This window comes from Microcaecilia unicolor, chromosome 4 (genome assembly GCF_901765095.1).
Source record: "Microcaecilia unicolor chromosome 4, aMicUni1.1, whole genome shotgun sequence".
Taxonomy (NCBI): domain Eukaryota; kingdom Metazoa; phylum Chordata; class Amphibia; order Gymnophiona; family Siphonopidae; genus Microcaecilia; species Microcaecilia unicolor.
The window spans coordinates 216,329,228-216,348,419 of record NC_044034.1 but is presented as its reverse complement, the minus strand read 5'-3'; the positions used below and the strand labels follow the sequence as shown (position 1 = coordinate 216,348,419).

Here is a 19,192-nt window from a genome sequence, read left to right as displayed (position 1 = left end):
ATCTGGATTGGCCACTGTTGGAAACAGGATGCTGGGCTTGATGGGCCTTTGGTCTTTCCCAGTATGGCAATACTTATGTACTTGTTTAAACACACAATAGTTATAACATTTTGGAGAGGGGAGGGTTAGTATTATTGGGGAAAATAAGTAGGTTGAAGTTCGTTGACAGAGTTCAGTATTATTTTCCTTTGTGCTCTGTGTTTTCCTGAGCCCATATGTGATGTTGGCTGTGAGTGAATCTGATTTCCCTTCAAATATTGCTGTAACATACTAGTTAATTACTAGGGGGGAGAGGCTTTGGGGGAAGGGGATGGGGTGATATGTTTAATGACATAAATAAATTTTTTAATGCCTCTAACGTATGTTCAGATAACTAAATTTGAATTTACCCTCTTTGGTTTTCTCTCTTTTGAATGTATTTTTTAAAATTTTGTCATCAATAAAAATGTTGTAACATTACACCAGTTATTTACTGGCAGCGATTCATACACACTGCTCACACCAGCCCCAGAGCCTTCCCCTTGATGCAACTTCCTGTTTTCACACAGGTGGAACTACGTCAGAGGGAAGGCTCCACGGCTGGGTTGAGCAGTGTGTATGAGTCACTGCTGGTGAAGAACTGAAGTGTTTATTAGATACACTGGGGTGGGAGACTGGGGTTGAGAGACACCAGATCAGCTGCTGGGGAGGGGAGTAATAGATGCCACATCACAATGAACCCCCTTATTGCCTGCACCTGGGCTGGACCAACCCTACTTCCCCACCCTTGGTATGCCACTGAACTGGCACACTACTCCACTCAGAATAGCACAGTAACTAATTTCAGTCATACAGAACTTTACAATTTGTAAATATTTCACATAGCAAGAGAAGACCAGGCACTTGCTTCTTAAGTGAGTGATATGCCAAAGAGCAGAGAAAAGAGGTATTACAAATAAATAGATAGTTTTTTTTTTTTTATTCCAGTCAAGAGTGAGACAGGATACAGTGGTGACAGTCCATCATACTGTCAGCAAGCAATCAGGCTATGAGATTCCCATCCTATTGCGAGTTCACACCCTGCTTAATTGTCTTATTGAATATCCCTTGATCATTTGGTTACTGACAATGGTGGAGACATAAAGTAGGGGGGGGGGGAGCCTTCATGCCTGATAGAATTTTTGTTTTTATTATTATTATTTAACAGAAGAACTAAAATAAGCCAACAGTATAATTTTATGCTAGCATCAATCTCTAGCACAAATGATGAGGCACTGCCCCTTCTTGGCTCCCTCCCCCACTCAGCCCAAACAATACTTCCATTATTTATTTTCTGCAAGGTGAGGTCAAAGTCCACCATTATTAGCCATCAGATCCCAGTGCTGCCACAGAGGACCTGAGCATACCCTGATATCTGCTATTCCATTCCATTTCATATCATGATTCTGCTCTACCCACTCTAAATTAGCCCCTGGGATGAAGAGGGAGAGGGGAGAATCTACAAAAAAACAAACCCCAAAACAAAAATATGCATTTTGAGCCACTTCAAAATAAAAGTAACTCTTATAACATAATATGCTTAAAAAATGGCAGTATCACTATCCTAGAAAAGAGCCAGAGGAGAGGATGGTGGAGAAAGTACTTGCATACAAAACAAAAGAATGGGGGAAAGGGAATGTATCTATGTCATTTTTTGCCCAGCCCTACCAAGGCCTGGTATACCCAATCCATCCAAGAGAAATAAAGCAGACAGGAGGTGGAAAAACAAAGAACACTCAGAATAGCTGGTGCAACACTTAACCAGTTGGTACATAAAAACCCAAAAGCTTCTCCGAGTTCCTTGGGGACTACAAGCCCCATGTGGCGGCCGCACAATTTCTAATTCTCTCATCTCAGTGTGTGTATGTATATAAGAGCTCATATACATACAAACACACATACCCATACACACGTAGAATAGATAATCTTTTTTTTTAATGTTAGTTTTGTTCCTATGAGAAAGCAAGAGGTGGGCTCATCTCTCTTTCAGGTGGTTCTGTGCTGCAGCACTGCTGCCCCCACTGCTGTTGCTACATAGAACTTCCGTCAGGTCTTCCATGATAGAGGTTTCCTTGGGGTCCACCAGGTTGAATTCTCGAATAAATAGGAGGAAGTGGATATAAAGTGTGTTTAAGTGTCCGTATAACTCCAATGTCACAGTCTCCTTAAAATGTGCAGAGTAGATGTGGGCCAAGACGTGGAACAAGTACTTGCAAATTTTCTTCACTAGGGACTCAAAAGAGTTTGGAAATTCCTTTCCTGGTAGGAAAGAAAAGAAACAAATATAGTCATATTTTTCATCTGGGTAAAGTGCCATGTTTAGGAAAAGCATGTGGTAGCAGACTAAATGTGGTATACCAATATAAAACAACACAAGGCTGTATCTATCAGGTAGGCATGGGCACCATTCACCTGTAGCACCATATACCAACAACAGATTGAAATAATTTTCAGGCATTACTGACAGAATTAATTTAGGCTGTATCTATTAAAGATCTCTACATAAGGATGTAATTTTAGAGCAAGCCCCATAACTAAGGAGAAAATGAATGTTAGCTTTTATTCTTGCTATGGGGTCAGAGGCACCATATACTTGCATGGGATCTTTACTGGGTCAACTCAAAAAGCTGCCTCAGTTGATAAACTGTCAGCTCTGTATATATATCACTGGAAAATACATACAGGCAGGCCGATGGTCAAAGTGATTTAAAGGGGCCGTACAGGCTCCTACCCGCTTAAATAGCTTCCTGCCGCCTAACTGGGGGTATTCAACGGCACTTAACCGGAGAGTGTTGCTGAATATCCCCTCAGACCACCCAAACAAAAAGTGGGCAGGTCATGGTCAGCACTGGGAGGAGCCCCAGGTTATGCGGGTGCCAGAAATATTCAATGCCAGTACCCACATATCTAAGCAGCTTCATTTAGGACAGCTTAAGAACGTCCTAAATAAGGCTGCTTAGCTATGTGGGTGCTGGCTCTGAATATCAGGCCAGCACCCACCTAACATTTTTTTCCTCTTTTTTTTTAAAGCCCCCAAACCTGCTGCTGTCCCCTCTTTCCTTCCCCCCTCCCAGCCCATGTCGACCCCCCCCCCCCCCCCCAGCCATGCAAGCAGGTCCTTCTCCCAGACTTACCTGCATCCCTGGTGATCCAGCAGAGTGACTGGGGGCAGGAATGTAGCCCCCTCACTCCTGCACCTTGCAGCGTTTCTTGAAAATGGTTGCCGCAACCTCTCACAGCAGCTACATGAAGTGCTGCGAGCCTGGGGGCTGCTACATTGGTTGCAGAAACCGGGAGAGGGGTGGAGGAAGAGATGACGTTTCCCCTGCGGTTGCATGTACGAATATCAGTGATGGGCCAGAGCTTGGGGGAGGAGAGATTCAAGATGTAGGGGTTGTGTTTTTCTGAACGCCAGTGTGCTAAAGTTTCTTGCTATGGTTAAAAGGAAGAATAAATTGTGGGTTTCCTCTTGAAGTCTCCAAAAGCTACTCCACAGTAGACATAGTCTTTAGCTTTGGATAATTTTCTTTAGTACATCTGATGACTTTGTATACAGTTTGGCAGATTATTTCAGATCTGGGTAAATCCCAATTCCCCAACTCACAGTGCTTAATACCACAATTCAAGTGAATGGGGTCAAAATTCTGAAGAATGAAGGGCAGTACATGTGACATGTTTGAACATGTAAGTCTATTTATTATGTTTTATAGAACATGGATTATTTTCTTATTGTTCAATTTGCTTGAGCTCCTTACGAAAAGCAACCAAAATAATGACCTAAATAAAAAAGAGAGAGAAAGCGCAGAGATAGTATATGCAAAATCTTGCTGGGGTTATTCCCCACTGTAGTTACAAGAATGATTTTGGACTAGAGTAGGAACAAAAACCAGAGCCTTTGTTGTGATAATATAGGAGCAGTACAGGTCACAGTACAGTACAGCACAGCACAGTACAGTATATATCTGTGCTGTCAACTTTTTTAGGAATTAGTCTTGCAGATCAATCTCATGGTATGCACGAGGCAGGTCCCAGATATGCAGAAGAGCATACAGTACATTTACTCTCTCATTTTAAATGGTCTCTTATTCAAGGAATTAGCTTTGGCGGTTGACTAGGAAGGATTATAGGTACTGGAGAATCTATAGCATTTCAGAGTTGGGTTTTCTTCCTACGTTTGCTGGGACTTGGGGTGCAGCAAAGGGCAGCAGCTTTCATAGCTCCCTACAGGGATGTGTGTTGAGGTCATTACAGAAGGTGACACACAGTGGCTATAACAAGGGCTCAGGAAGCAGATCTGGTCCTTTGGCCCTGGATTGTCCCAGACTAAGCATGTAGGGTGGAATATAAAATATCAGAAATAATTCCCAGGTGATTGTGAATGAAGGCTTATAGAGCTGGACCCCACCCCTTGTTCTGACTGAGCTTCAGGTGCAGAGTCAATTCTGCTTCATGTTTCATCTATGATTGCAGCATTACACTGTTACGTTCTTAACCTCCTCTATCATCTTACCTCTTGTGATTTTATTGTAATATTTACCAATTCGTTTTTCTACTTGTTTTTTTGGTCTTATGTGTTAGTCTTTGTCTCTCCCCTCTGATTTTTATTTTATATTTTTGCTAATCACTTAAGACATTTTTTGTACTAATTTTGCAGTCTAACAACTAATAAATGGAAATGGAGATGGGAAGAAACTGTCAAGTTAAAAAAACAAAAACCAAATAACAAACAACTCAAAAGAAATGAAGAATGCACTGTTGTGGGGTGTCCTATACAAATAATTACTCCCAGCAACCTGAACTGCAGATGAGAACACCATTAAGAAGATGTAAAAGGCAGGTCATGTTAGACAAATCTGATTAATTTCTTTAACTGGGTGACCAGAGTGTTAGATTGAGGGAGAGTGCTAGATGTGGTATATTTTAGCAAAGCCTCTCATCTGCTATTCCCCTTCTGAGATGGCCTTGTTCTGCCTTCGCCCTGGACTTCTTTGGGGTCATATATGTGTTAGTAATTTTATGCCACAATTATGTCTAATTTATTTATCATTTCTTATGATGAAACGGTACTCCATTTTGAAATGTTATGACCAGTGGAATATAAATCATTTTAGAAAGACAGATAAAGAAGACTGAGGAAGACAGGTATACAAATTAAATGTGTCTCTGTTGCTAAGGTAATTGGACAATTTGATGGAGATTTGGCGATTCTTGCCGATATCTCTGAGTAGCACAGTGCAATTAGTGAAGATATTACCTCCTAAATGGTTGTACATGCTCCAGAATTTACCTATCGTGTTATCCGTGGCAGATATTTAGAAACTGAACAGAAGGATTTCAAAACTTCTGTGGGGAGGAGGGAGGAAAGCACAAATGAAGCTGAGTAAACTGTAAGTGCTTATAAAGGAAGGAGGTCTGGATCTGCCAGATGTTAGGAAATATGAGCTATGGCAAGCCAGGGATGGGGTAGGAGGAATTTTGGAATTCTATGATGCTGAGATGGAAGGACAACTGGTGAGATCTTATAGGCTGCCCTATGTTTTGTGTGCTAAAACAGAAAAGTACCCTCTGGAGGTCAAAAGTAACTTGTGGTTTAAATTGCGTATGATGGGCCGGGGGCGGGGGGAATCATAACTTACCTCTGATGTGTTCAAAGTATTTATCAATGCAAATGAAGAGTTTTCTCCAGGAATGGCAGGTTTGCAATTAATGGCAAAAAAGGAATTTACTGTAATTTGTCAAACTCATTTTAGAAGAAGGAGAGGTACCAATAAAGACATATGATAGTCTAAGGGAGGAGTATGAGTTGTGGGAGGGTGATAGGTTCCTCTGTTTGCAGACATGAAGGAATATCTGGGTGTCACAGATTTGATAAGGAATAGCCAGAGGAGGAGATAGAAAAGGGATTAATAGCAAATGGTCAAAAGATTTGGGCATTGGAATTCCTCCTCAGACAGATCAAACAGGGATGGGATGGGCCAGGCCAAAGAATCAGTAGTGTGAGAGCAGTTGAGGGAAGTACATTTTACATTTTGAACGCCTGCATAGGCTATACATGCATCTAAACTGGGCTTGGAGGGGAGGGGTGGTGAAATCTGGGGTGTGTAAGAAGTGCACTGACCTTGAAGGCACCTTTTCCATTGTTTCTGGCATTGCTTAATAATAATATTAATAATAAAAAAGTACTGGTGCCCCCCTGCTTGTTGGTGTAATATATTGCAACCCGATTGTCTGTTTCAATGAGAACAATTTGATGAGATAGCCGAACTGTGAAAGCCTTTAGAGCATTCCAGGTCACTCGACGCTCCAGGAGGTTGATCTGAAGATTTGTTTCCTGGGAGGACCAAGCTCCTTGAGTGTAAAACCCATGAGCACCCCATCCCAGGAGAGATGCATCCTTCATCACCACTTTTTGTGGATGAGGAATTTGGAATGGAAGTCCCAAAGTCAAACTGGATTGAACTGTTCACCACTGAAGAGAGCGTACAAGCTCTGGGGACACTTGAATGACATCTTCTAGACTCCCCGTACCTTGAAACCACTGAGAAGCCAGGGTCCACTGATCTCATGTGAAGACGTGTCATGGGTGTAACGTACACTGTAGAAGCCATGTGGACCAGCAATCTCAACATCTGCCGAGCTGTGACCTGCTGAAAGGCATGAACCTTGGACGCCAATGAGATAAGATTGTCCGCTCTAGTCTCCAGGAGGTAGGTTCGAATCCTCTGTGTGTCAAGCAGGGCTCCTATGAACTCCATTCACTGGACAGGGTGTAGATGGGACTTGGGGTAGTTTAAAACAAACCCTAGTAGCTCTAGCACCCGAATAGTCATCTGCATGGACTCCTGAACACAGTCCTCTGAGGTGCTCTTCACCAGCCAATCATCTTCGTAGTGATGCTGCAACTACTGCTAGACACTTGGTGAAGACCCTGTGAGCTGACGCAAGGACAAAAGGTAACATGTGATACTGAAAGTGATATGTTTCCAGCCGAAACTGAAGATATTTTCAGTGGGCTGGAGTATGGAATGTGAACATATGCATTCTTTAACTCCAGAGAGCATAGTCAATCGTTTTTCTGAATCATTGGGAGAAGGTTGCTCAAGGGGACTTTTCTCAGACTAGAAATTTGTTCAGGGCCCTTAGGTCTAGGATGGGAAGCATTCCCCCTGTCTTCTGCACAAGGAAGTACCTGGAATAGAATCCCTGCCCTTCTTCCCCTAAAGGAACGGGTTCAGCCACATGGGCCTTTAGAAGGGCGGAGAGTTCCTTTGACCTGTCTGTGCTGAGAGCTAAATGAATGAGCTCTCGGCAGGCAATCTGGAGGTTTGAGATGCCAACTGAGGGTGTTTCTGAGACAGACTATTTGAAGAACCCACCGGTTGGAGATTATAAGAGGCCACCTTAAGTGAAAAAATTTTTAGCCTTCCCCTGACCAGCAAGTCATCCAAGATGGACACTTTTACTGCGGCTATGCTCTGCTGGAGCCAGTCAAAAGCTCATCCCTTGCTTTGACAGGGGAGCAGAAGGGGTCTTAGGCCACACGCTGTTGATGTGAACGAGCATGCTGGGGCTGAGTAAGAATAGGCTGCCGAGCCGGATTGTACTTACACCTAGAATAGTAGTAGGGACCGCTCCTTGGCTTGCAAGAACCCTCCTAGCTGAGGAGGTAGGTGCAGAAGGCGCCCGGTGGGAGAGAAGACATTGCATCATTATGCTTATTGATGTGGTTAGCGACCTCCTCAACCTTCTCTCCAGAAAGGTTATCCCCATGGCAAGGAGCATCCGCCAACCAATGCTAAACAGAGTGTTCCCAGTCAAACACGCAGCCATGAGAGGCTGCACATTGCTATACCTTGAGCAGAGATCCTAGATGATACATCAGAAGAGTCTTAAGTGACCCTGGCCAAGAACTTTAGACAAGCTTTCTGCTGCTTGACCAAACTGGCAAAAAGGCTTGGCCTGCTCCGGAGGGAGTGCATCCTCCAAGTCCAATAGCTGTCGCACCGAGTTTCACAAGTAGACGCTTGTGAAGAGCTGGTAGGATTATATACGGGAGATGAGCATTGAAGCCTGGTACATCTTCCTCCCAAAAAAATCCAGAGTTCTAGCTTCTCTGCCTTGGAGCGCCAAGGCATAGTCTCTAATACTCCTGGCTCTTTTGAGAGCAGACTCCACCACCATGGAACTGTGAGGTAACTGAGGCCCTAGAAAAACCAGGTTCACTGTGGATCTGATACAGGGACCAATAGAGGAGACTCCCAGTTCCTGAGGACTTCCTTGAGTACCTCATGGAGAGGGGCAGTCACAGCCTACTTAGGAGGAGATGTGTAGTCCAGGACCTCGAGCATCTTAGCCCTGGGCTCATTCTCCACGTCCAAAAGGAAATGGAATGGCATCAGCCATTTCCTTAACAAAAGATGGAAATGAAAGGCTCTCCGGCGGAGACTGTCTCCTTTCAGGTGGAGGGGAGGGTTCAGAGGGGATCCCATAAGACTCACCTGAGGAGAAGTATCTGGGACCTTCCTCTCAATACCCTGAGCGCTCTCCCTCGGTGTTGGACATTATCTCCCTATGGGATTGTCAAGACCGAATTTGGTTTGATACTGAGGAACCACGCCCTTAAGAGCGGCATCGAGAAGCCGGCTCCCGTTTCGACTCTGGCAAAGCTTTCTCCACCGATGTCGAGGGGGTACCAGCTTGGGTGGCAGTCAACACTGGGGCCAAAAGTAGCATTGGCGTCGGAGGCCTCACTACAGGCCACGGGCCAGGTGGGGCCGCAACGGGAGGTATGCCAGGTGCAAGCACCCTGCTACTGATGCACACCTCTGCATAAGGCCATCCAGCAGCTCTGGGGCCAAGGTCTGGATGTGCTCATTGAGGGCTAACACCAGGAAAAGCTGGGGTGCCTGTTGAAGCACAGGTTGCAAATCTGCCGGGGTCGATGCAGGAGCAGTATCTTGGTTTCCTGAGACAGGCACATCAGCATCTCCTCTATGGAAGGAGCCTGATCCTCCTGGAGTCAATGCTTCTCAGGTGCCGAATCCTTCGACACCCTGGAGCTCCCGGGACCATGTGTCGAGGGTGACCAATGACAATGTTTCTTGACCTTCGCCTGAAGCATGTCAGCAAGGATTCTCGGGGGGTCGGGTCAGACAATGGATGGTTCTGGGAGGCCTGCGCAGCAGGAGGCCTCAAGACAGGTAGAGACTCACTCAATGCCTCAGTGCTCCCAGTGTCTAAGGGTCTCGAAGCAGCCATGCTTACCGACGCTCCCAATGCCAGTGCGATGTTTGACTTTGATGCTGATGCCAATGGCTTGGGAACGGACATGGCTGCAAAAATTCTCTCTTGTTGAGCCTCTTGGAAAACTTGAGTCCTCTTCTTCATGCGAACACAGAGAACGCAGTTAGCAGGGCTATGTTTGGGCCCAAGTCACTGCAGACACCAAGAATGGGTCTCTTTTCCTGAGCTAGTCCGATGCACCAGGTACAGCGATTGAAGCCACTGGGAATCTTTGTGGACATGGACGGGAAAACCTCGTCGGCTAAATTAAATGACTCGATGGTGCCTAAAAAAAAGAGGCAAAGCACGGAAAAAAGGGAGAAACCTGACCAAAGTCAGGGCGTAAAAGTGGCCTGATGACAATAGAAAAATAAGAAAACTTAAAAACCCGGGCAAAATAATAACTAAGGAAAATAAAGGATGGGTTTGAAAATTGCCCAAATAAAGGAACCACAAGAAAAATTAGCAGGAAGGCACTTAATAGCTCTCAAGAACTGGGCGAGTGAGGAGCAAAAAAAAGTGCACCTTCTCACGTGGAAAAAAAAAGAACCGAGACCACGTTCGCATGACAAGCAGGAAGGAACTCGTACATGCGTGGTGGAGCACATCTCGCGCTCCACAAAGCTCTCTCTTTTTTTTATTATGGAAAAAGCCAGACTGGGTAACGCGGATCGGCGTCACCCACTTGTGAGAAGACTGAAGCCTGCTTGTCCTTGGAGAATTACAGGAAGTGGCTGAAACTCTCCTGCTGCTAATGTTAAGGGGACAGGGCCACACCTATATACTGGGGATCAAGGGACTAAGCACAGCCCCCTTACTTGTGGCAGACTGCATAAATCAATGATGTGGTAGCCACATTCAGGAATTCTCTCTCCCCCCTCCCCCACCAGTACAGCTGACAGCATGGGATAGGCACAATGCTATGGTGTGGAAGATCACACCATCACTAGCTGGCACACCAGATCTATAGCAGTACAGCAGGTTGACCTTCTGTCAAGGCTGCAAAGTAGCCTCATGTAGTGCCATGGCAGGAAGGAAATAGACTTAATTGGCTTCATAGTAGGCGGGGAGGATGATAATTTAGTTTGTGTACACACGTGGGAATTAATGCTATAAACCCCTGCAAGAAAAGCTGCAGAGTCTTGTATACCATCCAAATTGTCTGTGATCATCGTGTGAACATTTTGCTGCTGCTGTGTGAGAGATAAGCAGAACAGAATGGATGAGTGGAGGCTATCATGACGCATGCATTAAAGAAAGTGTTAAGGTCAGGAAGCATTCCTTTCAGGATGTATCATCATTTGTAGATGATTCATCAGAATGCTAAGTAACATTGACAGCTATAGGGTGCTTGAAGGAGATATGCATATGTGACACAAGGTACAGGTTCCTTTAATTAATGTATTTCATAAGAACGGTGCTCACCATATTTTGTTGGAAAGACGTCTTCATCTGTCACTAACTTCTGGACAGAGCTCATGACAAAGTCCACATACTGTGGGGCAGTGCACTTTATCTTTTTCCCCCGCTCATCATACCAGTAGTACTGTCTGTAGGCAGAGAAATGATGTGATGTTAGTAAGGGTGGATCCACAGCTGAAACTACCTGCAAAGATTTCAAAATGGTGAGCTGATTCAGCCTTCCCAAGACCCTCTTCCCTTTTCACTGCAGAGAAAAATACCCACATGGTTTTACAGTGCAAGAACTTTCACCCATAGAGGAAGAGAGCAATTTCCAGCCAGACCTTTACATGGATAAACTGCTTGTAAAAAGCTTTGAAAATTGCATTCTATGTTTGTAAAGCACTCCATCTAATTATTTTTGGTTTCTGAATCTCAATAGCACTTAGGCAAAACTATAATATTCGGGTAGATGGTATTACAACTTGTATTCTTTCATGCTGTCTGAAGGTGGCACTATCTGACCACAGAGGATGACACTGTTGTTTAACAGCACATTTAATACCAATCCAAGCTTTGTACAAAATGGTAAAACAAGCAGTGTATGAATTTTCACCTCCTACTCTACCCTTTGCCTTAAAATATGTAGTAATTACAACCATGTCCCTAATATATTTGCTTTGAACAATTATAGAAAAGCAGAATGTAAATTTGGGGAATAAGAAACAACTGATTCAAGTTTCAACTGAACAACACTAAACAAAGATAGAGAGTTTGGGAACTTCTTTAGCAGTACTAACTCCCAAAAATGAACCTCTCTTATTGGGTGTAGGTAGAAAGACCTCTGAGTAGATATGAGGTTTAGGTATTAATACAAATGAGGAACACAAACTACTGTGCTTATCCTATCCATTCCACATAGAACACGCTGGCAGAAAAAGATCATAGGGCATAAAATCTGCCTATCCCCACAACCTTACAATGACAACTTGTATTATTACCACACGTACTCTAGTTGAGATCAGTTGTATGCACTTTTTTTTTTTTGACTGCAAGTGCAATTCTTCCTCAAGCCAATCACCCTTAAGTATCTTAGGGGTCCTTTTACAAAGCTGCAGTAAAAAGTGGCCTTAGTGTGCCCTTACATGGTTCTCTCTCACATGCTAAGGCCATATTTACCACAGCTGTACAAATACTTTTTTTCTATGTTTTGCATTCATAGTCGTGAGCTGTTGCTATTAGCATTTGGCCATTTTTAAAATTATCACGTGAACACTTACTGCCACACTTGTGGGTAGGGGCTCCAGCATTATCCGTGTGCTAACCAGTTGGCGCATGATAATGTAGATATTGCAGGAATGCCCACTCTGCCCCAGACATGACCCCTCAAAAAAAAAAATAAGAAAGTTTTTAGTGTGCAGTCAGATTTCAAAGTTACCACAGGAAACTGAGCATGTCCTGTCGTACTGCATTGTTTAAAAATATCATCTTGGGAGGAAGTGACGTCGGGTATCTGAATAGCCGCTTAGTCCTGGAGCTTCTTCACCTCTCTTTGAACATTTGCAACATTCACTGTCATCATACTTAGTTATTCTTGTGAAAGGAGTGCAAATTAACTTGCAAGTTATATAGATGTCAGAGACGGACATTAAAGAAGTACTGCATCAATGTCCCAAGACTGGGCCTGACTCAGCAGTGAAGCCTACCTCTACTGGCAACGGGATGGAAACCAGCCCAGAGAATGATCCTGAGGCTGTAGAGTTCGGGTTGGGTTCCAATCCAATCTCCTTAGTACTGTAATTGAAACGCTGCTTTACCTACCTCTGCTGAGAATTAAAAGAGATGTGAACAGAACTAGCAGGGAAAACAGAGTTAATGCATATAGATTTATGAGCTCTTAGTGTGTATGTGTGGAGGTGCTTGAAACAAATGTGGAGGAGCATGGGAAACCATTCTGAAGGTTCATGGCTGATGTGATCAACTTGCCGCACGGAATGAATCTAATCTAATCTCATAATTGATATACTGCTAAATTCCTCAATGGGTCCAAAGCGGCGTATAATTTATTTGTAACATTTGTATTCCGCATTTCCCCACATATTAGCAGGCTCAATGTGGCTTACAAAATACCATAATGGTGTACGCCAAGTACGGTAGTTACTAAACAAATACAGTTAGAAAAAGGGTCAGTAAGGTGGGGTAAATGGGTACAATAAGGGACAAGGAAATAAGAAATAAAATGTCCATTGCAATGTATGTATAGATGTATTGTAGAGTTGAGGCATTTAAGAAGAATCAATAGGGTAGGCCTTGCACAACAGATAGGTCTTTAAACTTCGTTTGAAATCTGGCTGCTGTGTTTTGGGCGGTTTGGAGTTTTTTTGTGAGTTGTTCTTTGCATCCTGCATAGATTCCGTTGCAGTAATCTGCATGTGTCATGCTGATGAGGAAAAGTGAGCCCTTGGGCCACTGCTGAGGAGCGGCAGGCAAATCACCCAAACAGGAGGCAAGGCAGACCACAGACAGGCGGGCACAGGCCGGACTGGAGCCGCTGGACTGGAACAGAAGCACTAAGCAGAAGAATAGTCCATGAATCAAACAGAGTCTTACCGGCAGGCAGCAAAGCAGAAGGGAAACCAGGAACCCAACAGAGTCTATAGGCTGGTGGCAATCAGTAGTAAACCAGGACTCCAGCGGGAACTTGGGCAGGCTGCAGACAGTAGAATACACCAGGAAACAAGCAGAGTCTTGGGCAGGCAGCAGAATAAACCAGGAAACGAGCAGAGTCTTGGGCAGGCAGCAGACAGTAGAATAAACCAGGAAACCAGCAGGGTCAAAGGCAGGCGGCAATCAGTATAATAAACCAGGAAACAAGCAGAGTCTTGAGCAGGCAGCAGAATAAACCAGGAAACCAGCAGGGTCAAAGACAGGCAAAGCAAGCTTTCAGGGCAGGAACCGCAACAGACCAACAAGGACAAGAACACAACTGAAGACCTCTGTTACCAAGGCAAAGCCTGAAAGTTCCCAGGTGCTTAATAAAGGCAACATACAAGGGAGTTCACCAGGTAAGGGTGCTACTACGTTCCAAAAATCCCAAGCCAGTCTGGAAGGCTGGAAAATCCGGACCAGACTAACATGACTTCTGGAACATGGGAAACAGCAAACAGACAGTCCATCGCAGCCACCAGGTCTAAACATCAGGTGGCGAGATGCATGAACGCCTGAAACATGGGCACAATTGTGACAGCATGGCTTAGGACCATTGATTGTATTAATTTGCGAAAGGTTTCCTTCAGGAAGAAAGGTTTTATTTGATTGAATTTCCACATTGAGTAAAACATTTTCTTTATTACGGTTTTTACTTGGCTCTCGAGGGTGAGATTGCAGTCGATTGTGATTCCGAGAATTTTTAGGCTGTCTGAGATCGGGAGTGTGTGTCCTGGGGTGTTTAAGGTTGCGGATTTGTAGGTGTTATGTTGAGATGAGAGGATAAGGCAGTGTGTTTTTTCAGTGTTCAGTTTCAATTAGAATGAGTTTGCCCAAGAGTCCATGATGTTCAGGCCATCATTGATTTCATTGGTTATTTCAGTCAGGGTATATCTGAAGGGAATGTAGATTGTAACATCATCTGCATAGATGAATGGGTTAAGGCCTCAGTTGGATAAGGATTTTGCCAGTGGGATCATCATCATGTTGAAGAGTATTGGTGATAACGGCGATCCTTGAGGTACTCCACAGGCGGTGGTGATGTGTTTGAATTTGATTTTACTTGGTATGTTCTGGTGGTTAGAAAGCCTTTGATCCATTTAAGTACATTTCTAACAATCCCGAAGTGATCATGGAGTCTTAGTAGTATGTTATGGTTTACCATATCGAATGCGCTCGACATGTCGAATTGAAGGAGGAGTATGCTTTTACCTGTGGCTATTTCTTGCTTGAATTTGGCCGGGAGAGTGACTAGGACAGTTTCGATACTATGGTGGGAACGGAATCCTGATTGTGAATCATGTAGTATTGAATACTTGTCCAGGTATTCTGTAAGCTGTTTGGTCACCAGGCTCTCCATCAATTTTACTATTAGAGGGATAGACGCAACTGGGCGGTAGTTGGTGAGGTCGCTAGTTTTTTTTCTTAGTGTCTTTTGGTATTGGAGCAAGTAGGATGTTACCATGTTCCTCGGGGAAGAAACCTTGTTGTAGTGTGAAGTTTAGGTGGGATGTGAGGTCTTCAATGAATCGGTTGGGGGCGGATTTATGTAGATGACTGGGACATATGTCCAGTTTGCAGTGGGTGTTGGCAAATCTGTGAATCACTTGTGTGACTGATTCGGTGGTGAGTAGATTGAATGTATGCCACATACGGTCAGCTGGGTATCCGCCCGGGATTAGGTCTAAGTCCTCGAGGAAGTTTTCAATGTCATTGTTGTGAAGAGGAAGGGTGCTGCGTAATTTTGTCCTTGATGTAGGTAGCCAGTTTGTCTGTGGGTGGGATGTCAGTGTTGGATGTAGTGACAGGAGTGGTGTCTATTAACGTATTTGCGAGTTAAAATAGTTTTTTAAGATCTTTGTTATCCGGTCCTAATTTAGTCTTGTAGTATGACCTTTTGGTTTGTCTATTGCATATTTGTATTTTCTGTGTATTTGTTTCCAAGCATTGAGTGTATGTTCGTCTTTTGTTTTTTTCCATGCTCGTTCAAATTTTCTGGATTGTGTTTTGAGTTTTTTTAAATTTTTTTTTTTGTTACCTTTGTACCCCGCGCTTTCCCACTCATGGCAGGCTCAATGCGGCGGGCAATGGAGGGTTAAGTGACTTGCCCAGAGTCACAAGGAGCTGCCTGTGCCGGGAATTGAACTCAGTTCCTCAGGACCAAAGTCCACCACCCTAACCACTAGGCCACTCCTCCACTCCATCATTGAACCATGGTATTGAGTTTTGCCTTTTTGATATTCTTGTCTTTAAGGGTGCTATTTCGTTTAGTATGCTGCTGCATCTAGCCTCCCAGTGATTGAGATAGTATAAGGACTCGGTTTGTGTTGTCCATTAATTGTCATATATCTGCTACCAGAGTATTTGTGGGTCTAATTGCCCTCTCGTAGTGTAAGTTATTTGTTCTGATGTGCGATATGAGCCCTTCTTTCGCCATTTTAGGGATAGGTTCAGTTTATAGTGATCGGTCCAAGGTGTTTCTGACCATTTAGTATCTGTTAATGATAGGTTATGATCTGTTGATAATTTGTATGATAACAGGTCCAGTGTGTGTCCCTTGGAGTGGGTAGGTTGCATGTGAGATCCCAGGACTGTAGGAATTCTTTGCATTTGCGTGCACTGGCTGAGTTGGGGTCTTCTAAGTGAAAGTTTATGTCACCAAGTATTAGTGTATTGGAGTTGTTTACACAGGTGTTTCAGATGAAATCTGTGAAGATAGGTTGGCTTTCGTTCCAGTTACCGGGCAGCCTGTAAACAGGACGCAGGTCAGTTGGTCAATCAGGGATTTGCTTTGGATTCTAAGTGAAGCAATTTCTAGTTGGGGTGTTATGCACTTGGCAATGGTTTCAATAGTGAATTGTGCTCGGTGGATTAATGCTATGCCTCCGCCTCTCTTTTCCAATTTGGTCCAATGAGTGCTTTTGTAGCCTGGGGGGCATAGTTCGAGGATTGTAGGGTCGTTTTGGTTGTGGATCCATGTTTCAGTGATGAAGATAAGATCGATGTTTTCTGAATTAATCCAGTCTAATATTGTTGTTGTTTTGTTGACTACGGACCTAGCATTAATGTAACCCACTTGGATATTTTGGTATTGGGCTACTGGGTATGATGTTGTGTGGATTCTTATAAGTTGTTGTTCGTTGGATGGTGTCTGTTTGTTGTGATAATTCCTTCCATTGCATTGGTGATGAACCTAGTTAATCTTCCGTTAGTTTGGTATCAGATTGGTGGCGTGTGGAGTGTTTGATCAGTCTATGGTAGTTTATACCTAACGGTAGTTTATACCCAATTACTCCGCTTTGGACTCATTTAAACTTGACAGCATTGAAAATCACGGCAGATGTAGAAATCTGTGCTTTTGGGGTGTTCCTGAAGCCTCAGGGCAGGAAAATGTACCAGAGGTGGTGCAGGCCTTTTGGGAGAAGACTTGGTTTTCCTGCCTAACAAACTTGATAGAGCACATTGCTCCCTTGTAACCCCGCCAAATAATAAGCCATGTGACATTGCTGACTGCTTTTCTAAGTAGTCTGTAAAAGAACTCAACTGGCAGAAAGCAAGATCCTGTGTACCCCTGAAGTATCATGATGAAACAGTGCATGTATACCAGGATTTATCTGCCTTTACCTTGTCCAGGAGACGGGAGTTTAACCTGTGCCAGAGATATTGCAGAGAGGAAATGTTAAATACAAATGGACTTCTCCATTTGGATTGTGCTTTCCAATACCTGGTAAGATGCACAAAATAAGAACACTTGATGAAGCCTGGCAGCTTCTGTGGGACAGGGGAGTGGCATTCCCTATGGCTATAATCCCTGGGAGTGCTTCAATTAGAGTGAGCAAATTACAACGATGGAAAAGAGCAGGTTTACTATTATTAATTTGATATACTGCCTTTTTCAAGTATGAGTTGAGGCGGTTTTACATATAATTGTACAGGCACTTTGCACTGTCCCTAATGGGCTCACAATCTAAGTAGTATATTGTACCTGGGGCAATGGAGGGCTAAGTGACTTGCGCCCAGGGTCACACAGAGCTGCACAGGGAACTGAACCCATTTTCCTAGGGTCTCAATCCACTGTCAACTGTTAGGCAGCAGTGGGAATCGAACCCGGTTCCCTAGGCCCACAACCCACAGCACTAACCCTTAGGCCACTCCTCTAGCAACTGCATGAAGAGGCTGACCAGGAACACTAAATACCTGATCATCTTCTTAATAAGACAGACTTTATTAGGTCTGCTTGCATTTCACTTTAAGTGAATGATATCAGGAGAGGGAGTGTAAGAGACTTTAGGACTTAATGATTTTTCCAACTTGGTTCTATGTTATTAACAGAGATGTAATATACAGCAGTCATGGATATCTTCAGGGATTTTTTTTCTGCTGATTTGGAGGGAGGGAGGGAGGCTGGAGGACCTCAGGACCAGGGTCGGTTCCATCTTTATCCTTGTTGGTTGACTATGCAGGGGAATTCTTTTGGTGGGGGTTGTTTAGTACAAGAGTTGGGTGGGGAGGAGTGTTTTCTTTTCTATTGTTCTATGCTCTAAAGGGGGAAGTGGATATTGTTGCTTTGTATTTAGGCTTCATTACAATTGCTTGCATTAAACAATAGTAAATGGTATTTGAGTTTTACTGTCACAGTATTTTTTGTGACTATGACTGTTAAAGGGCTTAATTCACTAAGGAAACGTCATCTTTATAGGGAGTTGATGACTATGAAAAGCGCATGTGGTCTTTCTTCAGGAGTCGCATCTGTGGTCAGTGAAAAGCATTTGCTCTCTCATCCTGCATATCCAGTCCACTTGTTTGCCTCCTGTTCTAGAAATACTAAATCTAAAAGGTGTGGGCATTTTGTTTCACAAGGAATAGTACATGTAGAAGGGATTAAGAGGAAACCCCTGGGGAGATATTTCTTTGTGTATGCTCAGGTAAACCAATCTGAGGTTACCTTGGCAAATATCTATGCCCCAAATAGTGGACAATCTGACTATCTTGCTGACTAGGGGTTGCGTTAGTGGGTTCCTTAATACTGGGTGGCGATTTTAACACATGTATTGCCAGATCATAGTGATATGAAGAATTCCAGAGATTTGAGAGACTTTATCAGAGATATAGGTGTGATCGATGTATGAAGAGGTTGGTCACAAAACTACAAGGGACTACCCATTTTATTCTACATCACACTACTCTTATTCACGAATTGATTACATCTTTCTTGATATCTTCTTGAAAGCCCAGATCTTTACCAGTGAAATCAGGTTTATTACATTTTCTAATCATGCTCCTGGCTGGGTTGAAGTGAGTGGGCTACAACTGGAACGGGGGGGGGGGGGGGGGGGGGGGGAAGACGCAAAGTGGACACTTAATTGTGGCTTACTCCAAGATGAGGAAGTGATTAAGGGCTATAGACAGTTACTGAAAGAATTTTTATCTACCAATCTAAACTCTGGCCCCTAGTTTCATACTGTTTGGGCCACCCTAAAGGAAGTGTCCTGAAGTTACCTTATTAAAAAAGCTTCAAGATGGAAGAGGGAATGGAAGAGTATGCACGCCCTTTTGTTGATGCGAATACAAATTTTGCAGGCGTCCCATAAGGTCTCTGCATCTCCAGAAGCACGGTGAGATTTACAGAAAACTTGTTTTATTCTGGAAGGCCTAAATCAGAAGGAGCTGGATTTTAAATTGAAACGTGTCAAGCACAGGCATTATGAATGTAATGGAAAGGCGAATAGAGTCTTGGCTTTCCGACTGTGTAAACTGTATTATTGGAAAGATTAAAGATAGTTTT

At 43.7% G+C, this 19,192-nt stretch overlaps 1 protein-coding gene across 3 annotated transcripts in view; it reads right to left on the bottom strand.

The window, feature by feature from the left end:
- Window positions 1-941: 941 nt before the first annotated feature.
- Window positions 942-19,192, bottom strand: part of MOB2 (MOB kinase activator 2) — a 344,949-nt gene continuing 326,698 nt past the window's right edge. For all 3 annotated transcript variants that reach the window (XM_030201243.1, XM_030201242.1, XM_030201241.1), the window contains exons 4-5: window positions 10,726-10,850; window positions 942-2,277 (exon numbers count right to left, since the gene is read on the bottom strand). In XM_030201243.1, coding sequence (XP_030057103.1) covers window positions 1,994-2,277; window positions 10,726-10,850 — 409 coding nt within the window. In that variant the 3' untranslated portion in view covers window positions 942-1,993. The remainder of the gene's footprint in view (window positions 2,278-10,725; window positions 10,851-19,192) is intronic.